This window comes from Chiloscyllium punctatum, chromosome 9, assembly GCF_047496795.1.
Source record: "Chiloscyllium punctatum isolate Juve2018m chromosome 9, sChiPun1.3, whole genome shotgun sequence".
Taxonomy (NCBI): domain Eukaryota; kingdom Metazoa; phylum Chordata; class Chondrichthyes; order Orectolobiformes; family Hemiscylliidae; genus Chiloscyllium; species Chiloscyllium punctatum.
This window is the reverse complement of record NC_092747.1, coordinates 3043365-3056447: the sequence shown is the minus strand read 5'-3', so window position 1 is coordinate 3056447 and position 13083 is coordinate 3043365. Positions and strand designations below refer to the sequence as shown.

The following is a 13083-nucleotide window of genomic DNA, read 5'->3' as shown; positions in this document are numbered from 1 at the left end:
GTGGGCTCTGTCGGAGGGTCAGTGCTGAGGGAGTGCCGCACTGTCGGAGGGTCAGTGCTGAGGGAGTGGGCACTGTCGGAGGGTCAGTACTGAGGGAGTGCTGCACTGTCGGAGGGTCAGTACTGAGGGAGGACCACACTGTCGGAGGGTCAGTGCTGAGGGAGTGGGCACTGTCAGAGGGTCAGTGCTGTGGGAGTGGGCACTGTCAGAGGGTCAGTGCTATGGGAGTGGGCACTGTCAGAGGGTCAGTGCTGTGGGAGTGGGCACTGTCAGAGGGTCAGTGCTATGGGAGTGGGCACTGTCAGAAGGTCAGTGCTGAGGGAGTGGGCTCTGTCAGAGAGTCAGTGCTGATAGCATGTTGAAGGTTCCATCTTTTTGCGTCACATGGCTGTGTCTGTTCTCTCAGGTGGATGTGAAATGGCTGCTGACAGGAGAAAAAGGACAGTTGGAGATTCTCTCTGACATGTGGAATCCATTCCTGAATCAATGAACATCACTGCACAAACAGACATTCCATCATTTATTCGGCTGCATTGTCCTCTGCGCAGATTAGTTGCTGCCTTCCTGATATTACCACATTCTGTGCCTTTGGGAGAGGGGTGGTTGCTTATTGTCTGTTCATCACTGGGTTGGGATTACAGGTCCAACATGGTGGTGAGTCAGGCCTGGGGCAGGTCAACCACTGAACTGGCGTCATGGTCCTGTAAGGGTGACCTAGGCTGGAACATTCCAAACAATCCCATTGGATCCTCCTGTGGGGCACAACGTGTGGTGAGGGGCTATTATCCTGGGGGAGACAAGGATTTCCTGGAAGCAAGGATTTCGGGTGCGGAAGACAGTGTGTTGGATTTGGGGGGAGCCAGTGTTAACTCTCAGTCTGGGTACATTCTGTCTGGGGAATATCAGCACCATGGCACCCGGTATTGTGCAGTGCCCTCTCCTCAGACATGTAACCGGGCTGGGCTAGGCCCCTGGTCAGCATAGAGTCCATCTCCTCTTGTCTCCGAGTGGCTGACCCGCAGCAGAAACCCCCATGCCCTCCACCGAATCCTCGCGCTCCATGGGTTCGAGTCCAGTCACTGCCCCCTGGCCCAGCCTTCTTAAGGTTCAGGCTTGAACCTCGTTGAAGTCATGTTGAGTCAGTGTCACTGAGAAAGGCACATCGACTGTCTGTTCTGTGAATGTCCGCTCACCCCCTGTCACCTTCCAGGAGTTCAGGGGTCGGATGGCTTTCCTAAACCGCTGGAAATGAACACAAAAAGATAACACTGTCAGCTAGTTCCTGTCCCACTGTCACCATCACCACCAGCATCAGGCCTCTCGCTGTCTCACTCTCTGCTATTTACACAATGACACACCTTGGACTGTGTCTTGGTGGAATCGAGAGATAAGGGGAGTAGGAAGAAAGGTGGGGCTGAGGCAAAGCCTCAGCATGGATGGTACTGAGGGGTAGGAGGGTGTTGAAGGCCAAATGGTGTGTCCCTGCTGCTATTGCATATCATGCTGGTGTTGTAAATGTGTTAGGGCCTCCCGCGCAAACAGCAGGACAGAACACTGACACAAACAACTTTGACTGAAACCAACACAGAAATTGCTGGAGAAACTCAGCATCTGGGGAGAGAGAAACAGAGTAAACGTTTTAGGCCTAGTGACCGTCCTTGGGTCCTGGACTGCAGAGTCAGTGCTGAGGGGGTTCTCTTTCTGTTGGGACATTAAGCCAAGGTGCAGTTGGATGGAAATTAAAATCCCCTGGGAACGAGTGTAACACACTTCCCAGTGACCTGGCCCACCTCTTTTCAAGAAAGAGATGATTTGATCTTCCATCTCACCACGTCAGGAGAGACCAGGTGGCAGTTGAAGTAGATGACAGATCATTACATCTGTCAATGGCAGACTGGATACAGACACACGGGCTACTTGAAAATGATAAAACACTCCACAAATATCCCATGTATCCTTCCTTTCTGATAGGAGCACTGGCTGTTTAGAATCCCTACAGTGTGGAAGCAGGCCATTCAGCCCATTGAGTGCATACTAATCCTACCAAAATCCCACCCAGCCCCATCCTGCTACCCTGTCCCTGTAACCCTGCGTTTCCCCAGGCCAATCCACCTTTGGACTATGGGAGGAAGCCCACGCAGACACGGGGAAAATGTGCAAACTCCACACCGACAGTCACCCTGAGACGGGAATCGAACCCAGGTCCCTGGCACTGTGAGGATTGATAGTTACCCTGTTTAAACTCAACAAAAGGCACATGTAGCAATGAGAGCAGGTTCTTACATCTCGCCATGTTCCAGATTCCTTCAATATAGCAGCCACAGCCCAGAATGGGATCTGTATACAGCAGAGGACCCCCAGGCAGACTCCTAGTGCCTTCCCCCACAGTGGGAACTCATAGGAACCATAGTGCAGGGGCGTATTGTACATCTCAATAAATACATACATCAGGATGAACTGTAAAAGAGAAGGGAATATATATAACAGAGGGGATGTGATACAACACAGAGCATTCCACTACACACCATTGATAAATAAGGAGCGACAGTTTCATTTGGTGGTCATGAACCAGAACGAACACAGACCAAGGAAATTGGCAAAAGAATCAGAAAGGGGCAGAAGAGGAAACGTTTCTGACCGTAAACTAAAGGCAGCACCATCTCGACTGGCTGGAAAATAGGTCAAGCAAGAACTTGCACGTTGGGTGTTATCAGGATCAGAGTGGGGCTGGAAAAGCACAGCAGGTCAGGCAGCATCCGGGGAGCAGGAACATCAATGTTTCAGGCAAAAGACCCCATTCCTGATAAAGGGCTTTTGCCCAAATGTTGATTCTCCTGCTGTTCAGATGCTGCCTGACCCCCTGCTGTGCTTTTCCAGCACCACACTCTGGACTCTGATCTCCAGCATCTGTAGGCCTCACATTCCCCCGTTTTGAGAATATGTCAAACAGAAATCTGAGGGAGGGAGTTCCTGTGCAATGTTTGATCAGCTCTCAATGCTGCTGCGTTAATGGGGATAGCAGGAAATGCAGAGGTGTGAATGGCAGCCTGTTGCGTGTCTGTCCCTGGCACTCTGTGTTCCTCAGACTGTGACCTAGTGACCAGATCGATTATGGTCTTCAGTGAACTGGTTTGGGTTCCACCAGGATGTTCTTCTGACTGTGTCGAATTGAATTTCATGGAGATTTGAACAAATGAGTCACAGACATTTTACAACATGGAAAAGGCCCTTCAGCCCCGTCGTGCCCATGCTGGTCATCAAACATCCACCATTTTAATCCCATTGTCCAACACTAGGCTTGTTTACTTTGGTGTTTCAGATGTTTACCAAAATAGTTCTTAGATATGTTGATGGTTCCTGTCTCTACCTTTCAGGGTGCCCCATTCTGGGTGAATTCCTTTTCCCCTCCTGGAAACCTCCTTCCTATACCTTACCTTAAAATGGTGCCCCCGGGTCATTAACCCCTCACTAACAGGACAGGTTTCCCTCCATAGAGTCAGAGAGATCTGCACTGCAGAAAAAGGCCCTTCAGCCCATTAAGTCTGTGCTGGTCAAGAACAACCACTAACTATTCTAATTCCATTTACCAGCACATTTGGTCTTCAATGCCTTGGTATCCATCGAAATACAATGTTTGAGGGTTTCTGCCTCTCCAACGCTTACAGGCAGATTCCCACCACCCTCTGGGGGATAAAGCAATTCCTTACATCCCCCTGAAACCTCCTGCTTCTGCCCTTCAATCCGTGCCCCCCCGGTCACTGATTCTTCCATCAAGGGGGGAGAGTTTCATCCTGTCTCCCCTTTTTATGTCCCTCATTATTTCATCTGAGTCATATCCTGTCTCAGTCCCCTCTGCTCCAAGGAGGACAATCCTAGTCGGTGCACTCTCTCCGGCCCAGGCAACATCATAGTGAAGGAAGTTCCTCTTCCCACCCCACCCAATCAGATCCTTCCTACAGTGTGGTGACCAGACGTACACACAGTGCTTCAGCTGTGACCCAACTTAGACAGCTCCACAGTAGCCTCCATGCTCTTGTGTTCAATGCCTTGACTATCCCACTTGTCTTCTTTATCACCTTATCTCCCTGACCTACTGCCTTCAAAAGATCCGTAGATATGCAACTCACTCCCCACTGGTTTGTGAGGCTGGTACCTGGGCTGTGACATTACTGCGCTTCAGACTGTGGGGGTCACGCAGACGGGTGGGGAGAATCATATTGGTTCCCTACACATTGCCGGGTTGTCCATAAGACCATAAGACATAGGAGCGGAAGTAAGGCCATTCGGCCCATCGAGTCCACTCCGCCATTCAATCATGGCTGATGGGCATTTCAGCTCCACTTACCCGCATTCTCCCCGTAGCCCTTAATTCCCCGAGACAACAAGAATCTATCAATCTCGGCCTTGAAGACATTTAGCGTCCCGGCCTCCACTACACTCTGCGGCAATGAATTCCACAGGCCCACCACTCTCTGGCTGAAGAAATGTCTCCACATTTCTGTTCTGAATTTACCCCCTCTAATTCTAAAGCTGTGTCCATGGGTCCTAGTCTCCTCACCTAACGGAAACAATTTCCTAGCATCCACCCTTTCCAAGCCATGTATTATCTTGTACGTCTCTATTAGATCTCCCCTTAATCTTCTAAACTCCAATGAATACAATCCCAGGATCCTCAGCCGTTCCTCGTATGTTAGACCTACCATTCCAGGGATCATCCGTGTGAATCTCCGCTGGACACGTTCCAATGCCAGTATGTCCTTCCTGAGGTGTGGGGACCAAAACTGGACACAGTACTCCAAATGGGGTTGTGACAGCAGATGTGCTTGAGAGAGGGGCTGGTCAGGTTTGCAGACCGTGAACAGTTAATCCCTGAAGCTGGAGACCAGGGTCTGGTGCAGTTAGAACTGCACATCATCAAGGTTTTTAGAAACGGAGGTGTCCAGGACGGGGAGAAAGGGAATGATTCATTTGAACAAGCGAATGGATGCGCAGACTTACCAGGAGTAGCAGGGGTGTAAAGAGGGCCCAACAGGCCTTGAAATAGAGTAACAGCTTGCTGCACCAGGGTGGACAAAGACGGATCATGTCAATAATGTCATTACAGAATTGGTTAACACCTGTGGGGGAGAGATAGCAGGGTCAGGAAAGAGATAACCAGATATTTCTCTCACATTTCTCATCAGTTCAGTATTTCCCAAAGGGGTAAAGTCCTTCCTCAGTCTGGTTACATAGTGAACATAACAGCCAAGTCCCAAACAGTGCGGTGGTGATAAAAGGCTGGATAAATTACTGGTTTTCATTTGAGGGTTAATATTGGGCCCACTGTGATATTATATCCCCCACCTGAGGGGGAACCAGGGCCTCAATCTCACACAGCCTCCCTGTCCCCTCAGTGTGACACTCCATCAGCACGGGCACTCAGAGTGCTGGCACAGAGCCGGAGGGGAACTGACCCCACAGCATTCTGCCTCAGTGGTGTCTGTGTCTGTGTTTGTGTCTGTGTCTGTGTCTGTGCCAAGGACTGCCCCTCGACAGTCAGGGCCAGACACTGTACACTCTACACTGACTGATATCCTCCAGCCTCTGTACATGATGTCAGCATAAACACCGTTAGCTCACTGTCTAAATATACCTGAGGTTCACCAGCAGCCACACTCTGTTCACTGACCCACACAGGGTCTCTGTCCAGCAATGTCTCAAATTTCCATCGTCATACTCAGCTCCCTTGCTCCTCCCAGTGCCTCACCTTCTCCCATTCCCAAATCCTCTTCAGCACTGGATTTGAATCTCTCCACCCTCGATGGCCATGTCTTCTGTGACCGGGGCCCACCCCTACATCTCTCTGACATTCCCCCACAACTCCCTCTGTAAGACACTCCTTATAATGTGCCTCTCTGTCTAAATCCCTGACCTAGTATTCCCTCATGTGTTCAGCATTTCTTTTGAGTGCTCCTTGAGTGTTCCTGTTCTGAAGATTCTGAATAAATGCAATTTGATCGACGTTGCTTCCTGCAGAGCTTGGACTCCATAAGGAATTATACAACACAGAAGATGGTCACTCTGCCCATCACTCCCATCCTTGCTCTTTGGTTGATCTTTTAATCTCACTCCCTTATACTTCCCTGCAAATATTCCTCTTCCAGAGATTTCTGTTGTATTTCACCGATCCAAAGATTCCCATTTCTCCACAAGCAGTCCATCACAAATCACGACAAGTTTCTTTGTTCCCTCCTCTCCTTCAACTCATGGCTACACTGAATTGTGAACAAGCATGATTGGTTTAAAGAGCTGATTTGGTGCTCAGTGTTCCCTGAACCGCTGCAATCGTGCTGGTGAGGATTGGGGAGAGATTACCGTAGAAGAATGCGATCCCCAGGCACATGAAGAGAGTGATGATGATGAGCCCGAAACTGGTGCTGAATGCATCGATGAGAGTGAACCAATAGATGCCACCCTGTATGGAAACAGCAATGGTTACAGCTGATTGACCGGGTGTGGACAAATACAGAATTGTTACCGCAGATGGAGGCTATTCGGCCCATTGTAATTGCACCGGCCCTTCGAACAAACATCAGTACCTCGTGCCAATTCAGTGTTTCACCTCCATTTAATTGCACACCATTTCTGTTCAAATAATTATCCAGTGTCCCTCACAAATGCCTCACTATACCCTCCACACAACACACTGGGGTCTGAATGGGATGTGGCTTTTATTAGATTGTTGTTGGAACTGACCATTTTTTATCCAAAGGCAGGTTTGTTGAGTATAAACCGTATTTTCCTGCTGCCGTTTAATGATGACTCCTGCGGACCTGAAAGGTTATTCTTATTTCCAGACTGACTGCTGTTCATGTTCTGAATGATCACGAGGTAGTGTTTAACCCTGTATTCCTAATCATCCAATCGCTCCAACCCAGATGGTGAAGTACAGAACACAACACAATTTTGGGGCTGGTTTCCCTGGAGCGTCGGAGGCTGAGGGGTGACCTTAAAGAGGTTTATAAAATTATGAGGGGTATGGATAGAATAAATAGATAAAGTCTCTTCCCTGGGGTGTGGGAGTCCAGAACAAGAGGGGCATAGGTTTAGGGTGAGAGGGAAAAGATATAAAAGAGACCTAAGGGGCAACCTTTTCACACAGAGGGTGGTACGTGTATGGAATGAGCTGCCAGAGGAAGTGGTGGAGGCTGGTACAATTACAACATTTAAGAGGCATCTGGATGGGTATATGAAAAGGAAGGGTTTGGAGGGATTTGGGCCGGGTGCTGGCAATTGGGACAAGATTGGGTTGGGATATCTGGTCGGCATGGACAGGTTGGACCAAAGGGTCTGTTTCCATGTTGTACATCTCTATGACTAATTCTTTTCTTTGTTGCCAGGAGACAGCGCCCCCCCCCCCCAACTATTTTCCTGATGCCCCAGGTGACAATCTTCTGAAATAATTCCTCAATCAGACATATTAGGATGCATCTCTGGAGCTGGTGGGATTTGAATGTTCTGGGCCAGAGGCAGAGACAGTACCACTGCACAGCCATACCCTCCAGTCAGGAATGAGCAGAAATATAATCCTCAGGATTCAATACTGGGAAAGCTCACCAGATTTCCACCCCATGGCTTTAACCATTTGGCCCTGACTGCAGATCTCTGAGGTTGACTGATTAAAACAATGACTTAGCCAAAACGATGAGTCGGGATAGCTGATGGTCTTTATAAATAGTTTCTAATCACCAGGTCAGGTAAGTTATCACACAGCCCTGGAGCAGGTGGGGCTAACACCTGGGATTCCTGTCTCAGAGATAGGGACACTACCACTTCACCAAAAGAGTCCTGTAAAATGCACCATAGTCCCAGAGGACTATAGGTCACCAGAGGGTGTCCAACCTGAGGGTCACCACCTCTCAGGTGAAGGTTGAAAAGGAGAGACCCTCATCGCCCCCTCATGGTGCCCTCAGCTGGTTCCAGCAGGAACTGACCCATGCTTTTGGTGTCACTCTGCATTACAAATCTGCCATCCAGCTAACTGAGCTAACTGACCATTCCCGTGGTCTTAATATGATTCCAGTCCTTAAATACATAATCTGAAAAATGTGTTGCTGGAAAAGCGCAGCAGGTCAGGCAGCATCCAAGGAGCAGGAGAATCGATCTTTTGGGCATCAGCCCTTCTTTGGGAATGAGGAAGGTGTGCCAAGCAAGACCCTCCTCCCTACCTTTTATCTTAGCCTGCTTGGCATACCTTCCTCATTCCTGAAGAAGGGCTTATGCCCGAAACGTCGATTCTCCTGCTCCTTGGATGCTGCCTGACCTGCTGCGCTTTTCCAGCAACACATTTTCAGCTCTGATCTCCAGCATCTGCAGTCCCCACTTTCTCCCTTAAATACATAATACCTATCACTGGTACTCCTTTACTAATCTAAACCAACAAACCATTTCAGTATCAGAGATAGACAACATGGTTTTGTGGGGTGGAGATCGTGCATTATCAACTTAATAGAGTTCTTGGAGGAAGTGACCAAGTTGATAGATGAAGGAAGGGCTGTAGATGTCATATACATGGACTTTAGTAAAGCGTTTGATAAGGTTCCCCATGGTAAACTAATGGAGAAAGTGAAATCACATGGTGTGCAGGATGCTCTCGCTGGATGGATAAAGAACTGGTTGAGCAACAGGAGACCGAGTAGTTGAAGGGAGTTTCTCGAAATGGAGAAAGGTGCCCAGTGGTGTCCCACAGGGGTCAGTGCTGGGGCCACTGTTGTTTGTGATATACATCAATGATCTGGAAGAGGGTATTGTTGGTCTGATCAGTAAGTTTGTAGGTGACACGAAGATTGGTGGAGTAGCAGAAAGCATAGGGAACTGTCAAAGAATACAGGAGGATATAGATAGACTGGAGAGTTAGGCAGAGAAGTGGCAGATGGAGATCAATCCAGACAAATGTGAGGTGATGCATTTAGGCAAGACTAATTCTAGAGCAAATTATACAGTGAACTGAAGAGCCTTGGGAAAGGTTGATGGGCAGAGAGATCAGGGAGTGCAAGTCCATTGTATCCATTGTATCCTAGCAGAGCGCTTTAGGGAACATCTCCGGGACACCCGCACCAATCAACCACACCGCCCCGTGGCCCAACATTTCAACTCCCCCTCCCACTCTGCCGAGGACATGGAGGTCCTGGGCCTCCTTCACCGCCGCTCCCTCACCACCAGACGCCTGGAGGAAGAACGCCTCATCTTCTGCCTCGATACACTTCAACCCCAGGGCATCAATGTGGACTTCAACAGTTTCCTCATTTCCCCTTCCCCCACCTCATCCTAGTTTCAAACTTCCAGCTCAGTAACTGTCCCCATGACCTGTCCAGACTTGTCCGACCTGCCTATCTCCTTTTCCACCTATCCACTCCACCCTCTCCTCCTTGACCTATCACCTTCATCCCCTCCCCCACTCACCCATTGTACTCTATGCTACTTTCTCCCCACCCCCACCCTCCTCTAGCTTATCTCTCCATGCTTCAGGCTCACTTCCTAATGAAGGGCTCTTCCAGCACCACAAATCCAGAATCTGGTTTCCAGCATTTTCAGTCATTGTTTTTATCACCCTGAAGGTTGCTGCACACGTGGATAGAGTGGTCAAGAAGGCATATGGTATACTTGCCTTCACTGGACGGGGTATTGAGTATAAGAGCTGGCAGGTCATGTTAAAATTATACAAGACATTGGTTTGGCCGCATTTAGAATACTGTGTACAGTTCTGGTCACCACATTACCAAAAGGATGTGGACGCTTTGAAGAGATTCTGGATTAGTGGTGCTGGAAGAGCACAGCAGTTCAGGCAGCATCCAAGGAGCAGCGAAATCGACGTTTCGGGCAAAAGCCCATCATCAGGAATAAAGGCAGTGAGCCTGAAGCATGGAGAGATAAGATAGAGGAGGGTGGGGGTGGGGAGAAAGTAGCATAGAGTACAATGGGTGAGTGGGGGAGGAGATGAAGGTGATAGGTCAGGGAGGAGAGGGTGGAGTGGATAGGTGGAAAAGGAGATAGGCAGGTCGGACAAGTCCGGACAAGTCATGGGGACAGTGCTGAGCTGGAAGTTTGGAACTAGGATGAGGTGGGGGAAGGGGAAATGAGGAAGCTGTTGAAGTCCCCATTGATGCCCTGGGGTTGAAGTGTTCCGAGGTGGAAGATGAGGCGTTCTTCCTCCAGGCGTCTGGTGGTGAGGGAGCGGCGGTGAAGGAGGCCCAGGACCTCCATGTCCTCGGCAGAGTGGGAGGGGGAGTTGAAATGTTGGGCCACAGGGCGGTGTGGTTGATTGGTGCGGGTGTCCCGGAGATGTTCCCTAAAGCGCTCTGCTAGGAGGCGCCCAGTCTTCCCAATGTAGAGGAGACCGCATCTGGAGCAACGGATGCAATAAATGATATTAGTGGATGTGCAGGTAAAACTTTGATGGATGTGGAAGGCTCCTTTAGGGCCTTGGATAGAGGTGAGGGAGGAGGTGTGGGCACAGGTTTTACAGTTCCTACGGTGACAGGGGAAAGTGCCAGGATGGGAGGGTGGGTTAGAGAGGGGCGTGGACCTGACCAGGTAGTCACGGAGGGAACGGTCTTTGTGGAAGGCGGAAAGGGGTGGGGAGGGAAATATACCCCTGGTAGTGGGGTCTGTTTGGAGGTGGCGGAAATGTCGGCGGATGATTTGGTTTATGCGAAGGTTGGTAGGGTGGAAGGTGAGCACCAGGGGCGTTCTGTCCTTGTTACGGTTGGAGGGGTGGGGTCTGAGGGCGGAGGTGCGGGATGTGGACGAGATGCGTTGGAGGGCATCTTTAACCATGTGGGAAGGGAAATTGCGGTCTCTAAAGAAGGAGGCCATCTGGTGTGTTCTGTGGTGGAACTGGTCCTCCTGGGAGCAGATACGGCGGAGGCGGAGAAATTGGGAATACGGGATGGCATTTTTGCAGGAGATAGGGTGGGAAGAGGTGTAATCCAGGTAGCTGTTTTACAAACTCACCGATTCCCACAGTTACCTGGATTTCTACCTGAACTGCTGTGCTCTTCCAGCACCACTAATCCAGAATCTGGTTTCCAGCATCTGCAGTCATTGTTTTTACCGCTTTGGAGAGGGGGCAGAGAAGGTTTACGAGGATGTTGCCTGGTATGGAAGGTGTTAGCGATGAAGAGAGGTTGAGTAGGTTAGGATTGTTTTCATGAGAAAAAAGGAGATTGAGGGGGACCTGATTGAGGTTTACAAAATCAGGAAGGGTACAGACAGGGTGGGTAGAGATAAGCTTTTTCCCAGGGTGAGGGATTCAATAATGAGAGATCATGCTTTCAAGGTGAGAGGTGAAAAGTTTAAGGGAGATACACACGGCAAGTACTTCACACAGAGGGTGGTGGGCAATTGGAATGCGTTGCCAGCAGAGGTGGTAGAGGCAGGCACGGTAGATTCAATTAAAATGCTTCTGGACCGATGCATGAGTCAGTGGGGAGCAGAGGGATACAGATGCTTAGGGATTGACCGTCAGGTGTAAACAGTGGATTTGGATCGGCTCAGGCTTGGCGGGCTGAAGGGCCTGTTCCTGGGCTGTAAATTTTCATTGTTCTTCGTTCTTTGGTAATACAGCCTTCTCCTCATCCACCTTATAGCCAGCTGTCTCCTACCCTCCAGCAGAGGGCTGTCCCCACCATAGAGACCACAGGTAAAACCGTACGGCAGCGGGAGATGGATATGTCACGGGAATGTCACAGGAATGTCACAGGACTCTTCAGGGTGGGCCAGGCTAATGCTTCAGAAATTTAGCTTTGGAACTCCCTCCAGAGCAGCTGGTGGGGTTTATATCCCTTTGTTAAATCTGGAGTTGAAACCTAGTCTCAGTGATGGTGACCACTGCCAATCGTACCAGCCCATCTGGGTCACTAATGTCCTGTAGAGAAGGAAGTCTACCATCCTTACTGGGATTGGTCTCCATGTGACTCCAGACCTACAGCAATGTGGGTGACTCGTTACTGCCCTCTGGGGCAATTAGGGATGGACAGTAAATGCTGTACTAGCCAGAGATACCCACACCCCGTGTCAGAATAACAACACGAACGATTGGTTCCCATAACAGGGTTGATGGTCAGTTCCTGTGAGGGTGGGGGTGAAGCTGAGGGTGAGGGTGGGGGCGGGGGCGGGGACGGGGACGGGGGAGGGGGCAGGGGTAGAGGGCGAGGGCGTGGATGGGGGTGAGTGCGCGCAGGGGCAGGGGGGAGGGTGAGGGTGAGGGCAGGGCAGGGGTGAGGGCGAGGGTGAAGGTGGGGGTGAGGGTGGGGGCAAGAGTGAGGGCAGGAGCAGGGGTGAGGATGGGGGCGAGGACGACGGCAAGGGTGAGGATGAGGGCGGGGGCGGGGGCGGGGGTGAGGATGGGGGTGAGGGCGAGGACGGAGGTGAGGGTGGGGACAGGGGTGAGGGCGGGGACTGGGGTGGGGACAGGGGTGAGGGTGAGGGCGGGGACAGGGTGAGGGCGGGGGTGAGGGTGGGGGTGAGGGCGGGGGCAAGGGTGAGGGTGAGGGCGGGGGCAAGGGCGGGGGCGAGGGTGAGGGCGGGGGTGAGGGCGGGGGCGGGGGTGAGGGTGAGGGCGGGGGTGAGGGCGGGGGTGAGGGCGGGGGTGAGGGCGGGGGCGGGGGTGAGGGCGGGGGCGGGGGACTGGGGTGAGGGCGGGGACTGGGGTGGGGGGCGGGGGTGAGGGTGAGGGTGGGGGCGAGGGCGAGGGGTATCAGTTTGTGTTGTACCTCAGTGATCAGTAGCAGACCCAGCAGATAGAAAATGAAACAGACTGCAGCCAGGAACAACACCTTCCATTTCCCACTTCGTAAAACTGGGAACTCATCCAGGAACGCTGTGGTGATTCCTTCCATGTTACCAAACTGCAGAGAGACCCAGATAAACAACCCACAGTCAGACAGAAACATCCAGGACATCGCATCAATATTAAACACTCAGCAACAGACAGATTTCCTTATCAACATTCCCAATGGGAAGACGCAAACACATCCTCCCCCCATCACTGACCCCCCCCCCCCTCCACAGCCCTGTGTACCCACTCCCCCCATCACTGACCCC

General features: G+C 51.1%; 1 protein-coding gene across 1 annotated transcript in view; it reads right to left on the bottom strand.

The window, feature by feature from the left end:
- Positions 1-507: 507 nt before the first annotated feature.
- The window catches only part of slc6a7 (solute carrier family 6 member 7), an 80814-nt gene continuing 68238 nt past the window's right edge, over positions 508-13083 (bottom strand). The window contains exons 11-15 of the mRNA XM_072576702.1: positions 12753-12887; positions 6355-6454; positions 4999-5117; positions 2284-2457; positions 508-1242 (exon numbers count right to left, since the gene is read on the bottom strand). Coding sequence (XP_072432803.1) covers positions 1108-1242; positions 2284-2457; positions 4999-5117; positions 6355-6454; positions 12753-12887 — 663 coding nt within the window. The 3' untranslated portion in view covers positions 508-1107. The remainder of the gene's footprint in view (positions 1243-2283; positions 2458-4998; positions 5118-6354; positions 6455-12752; positions 12888-13083) is intronic.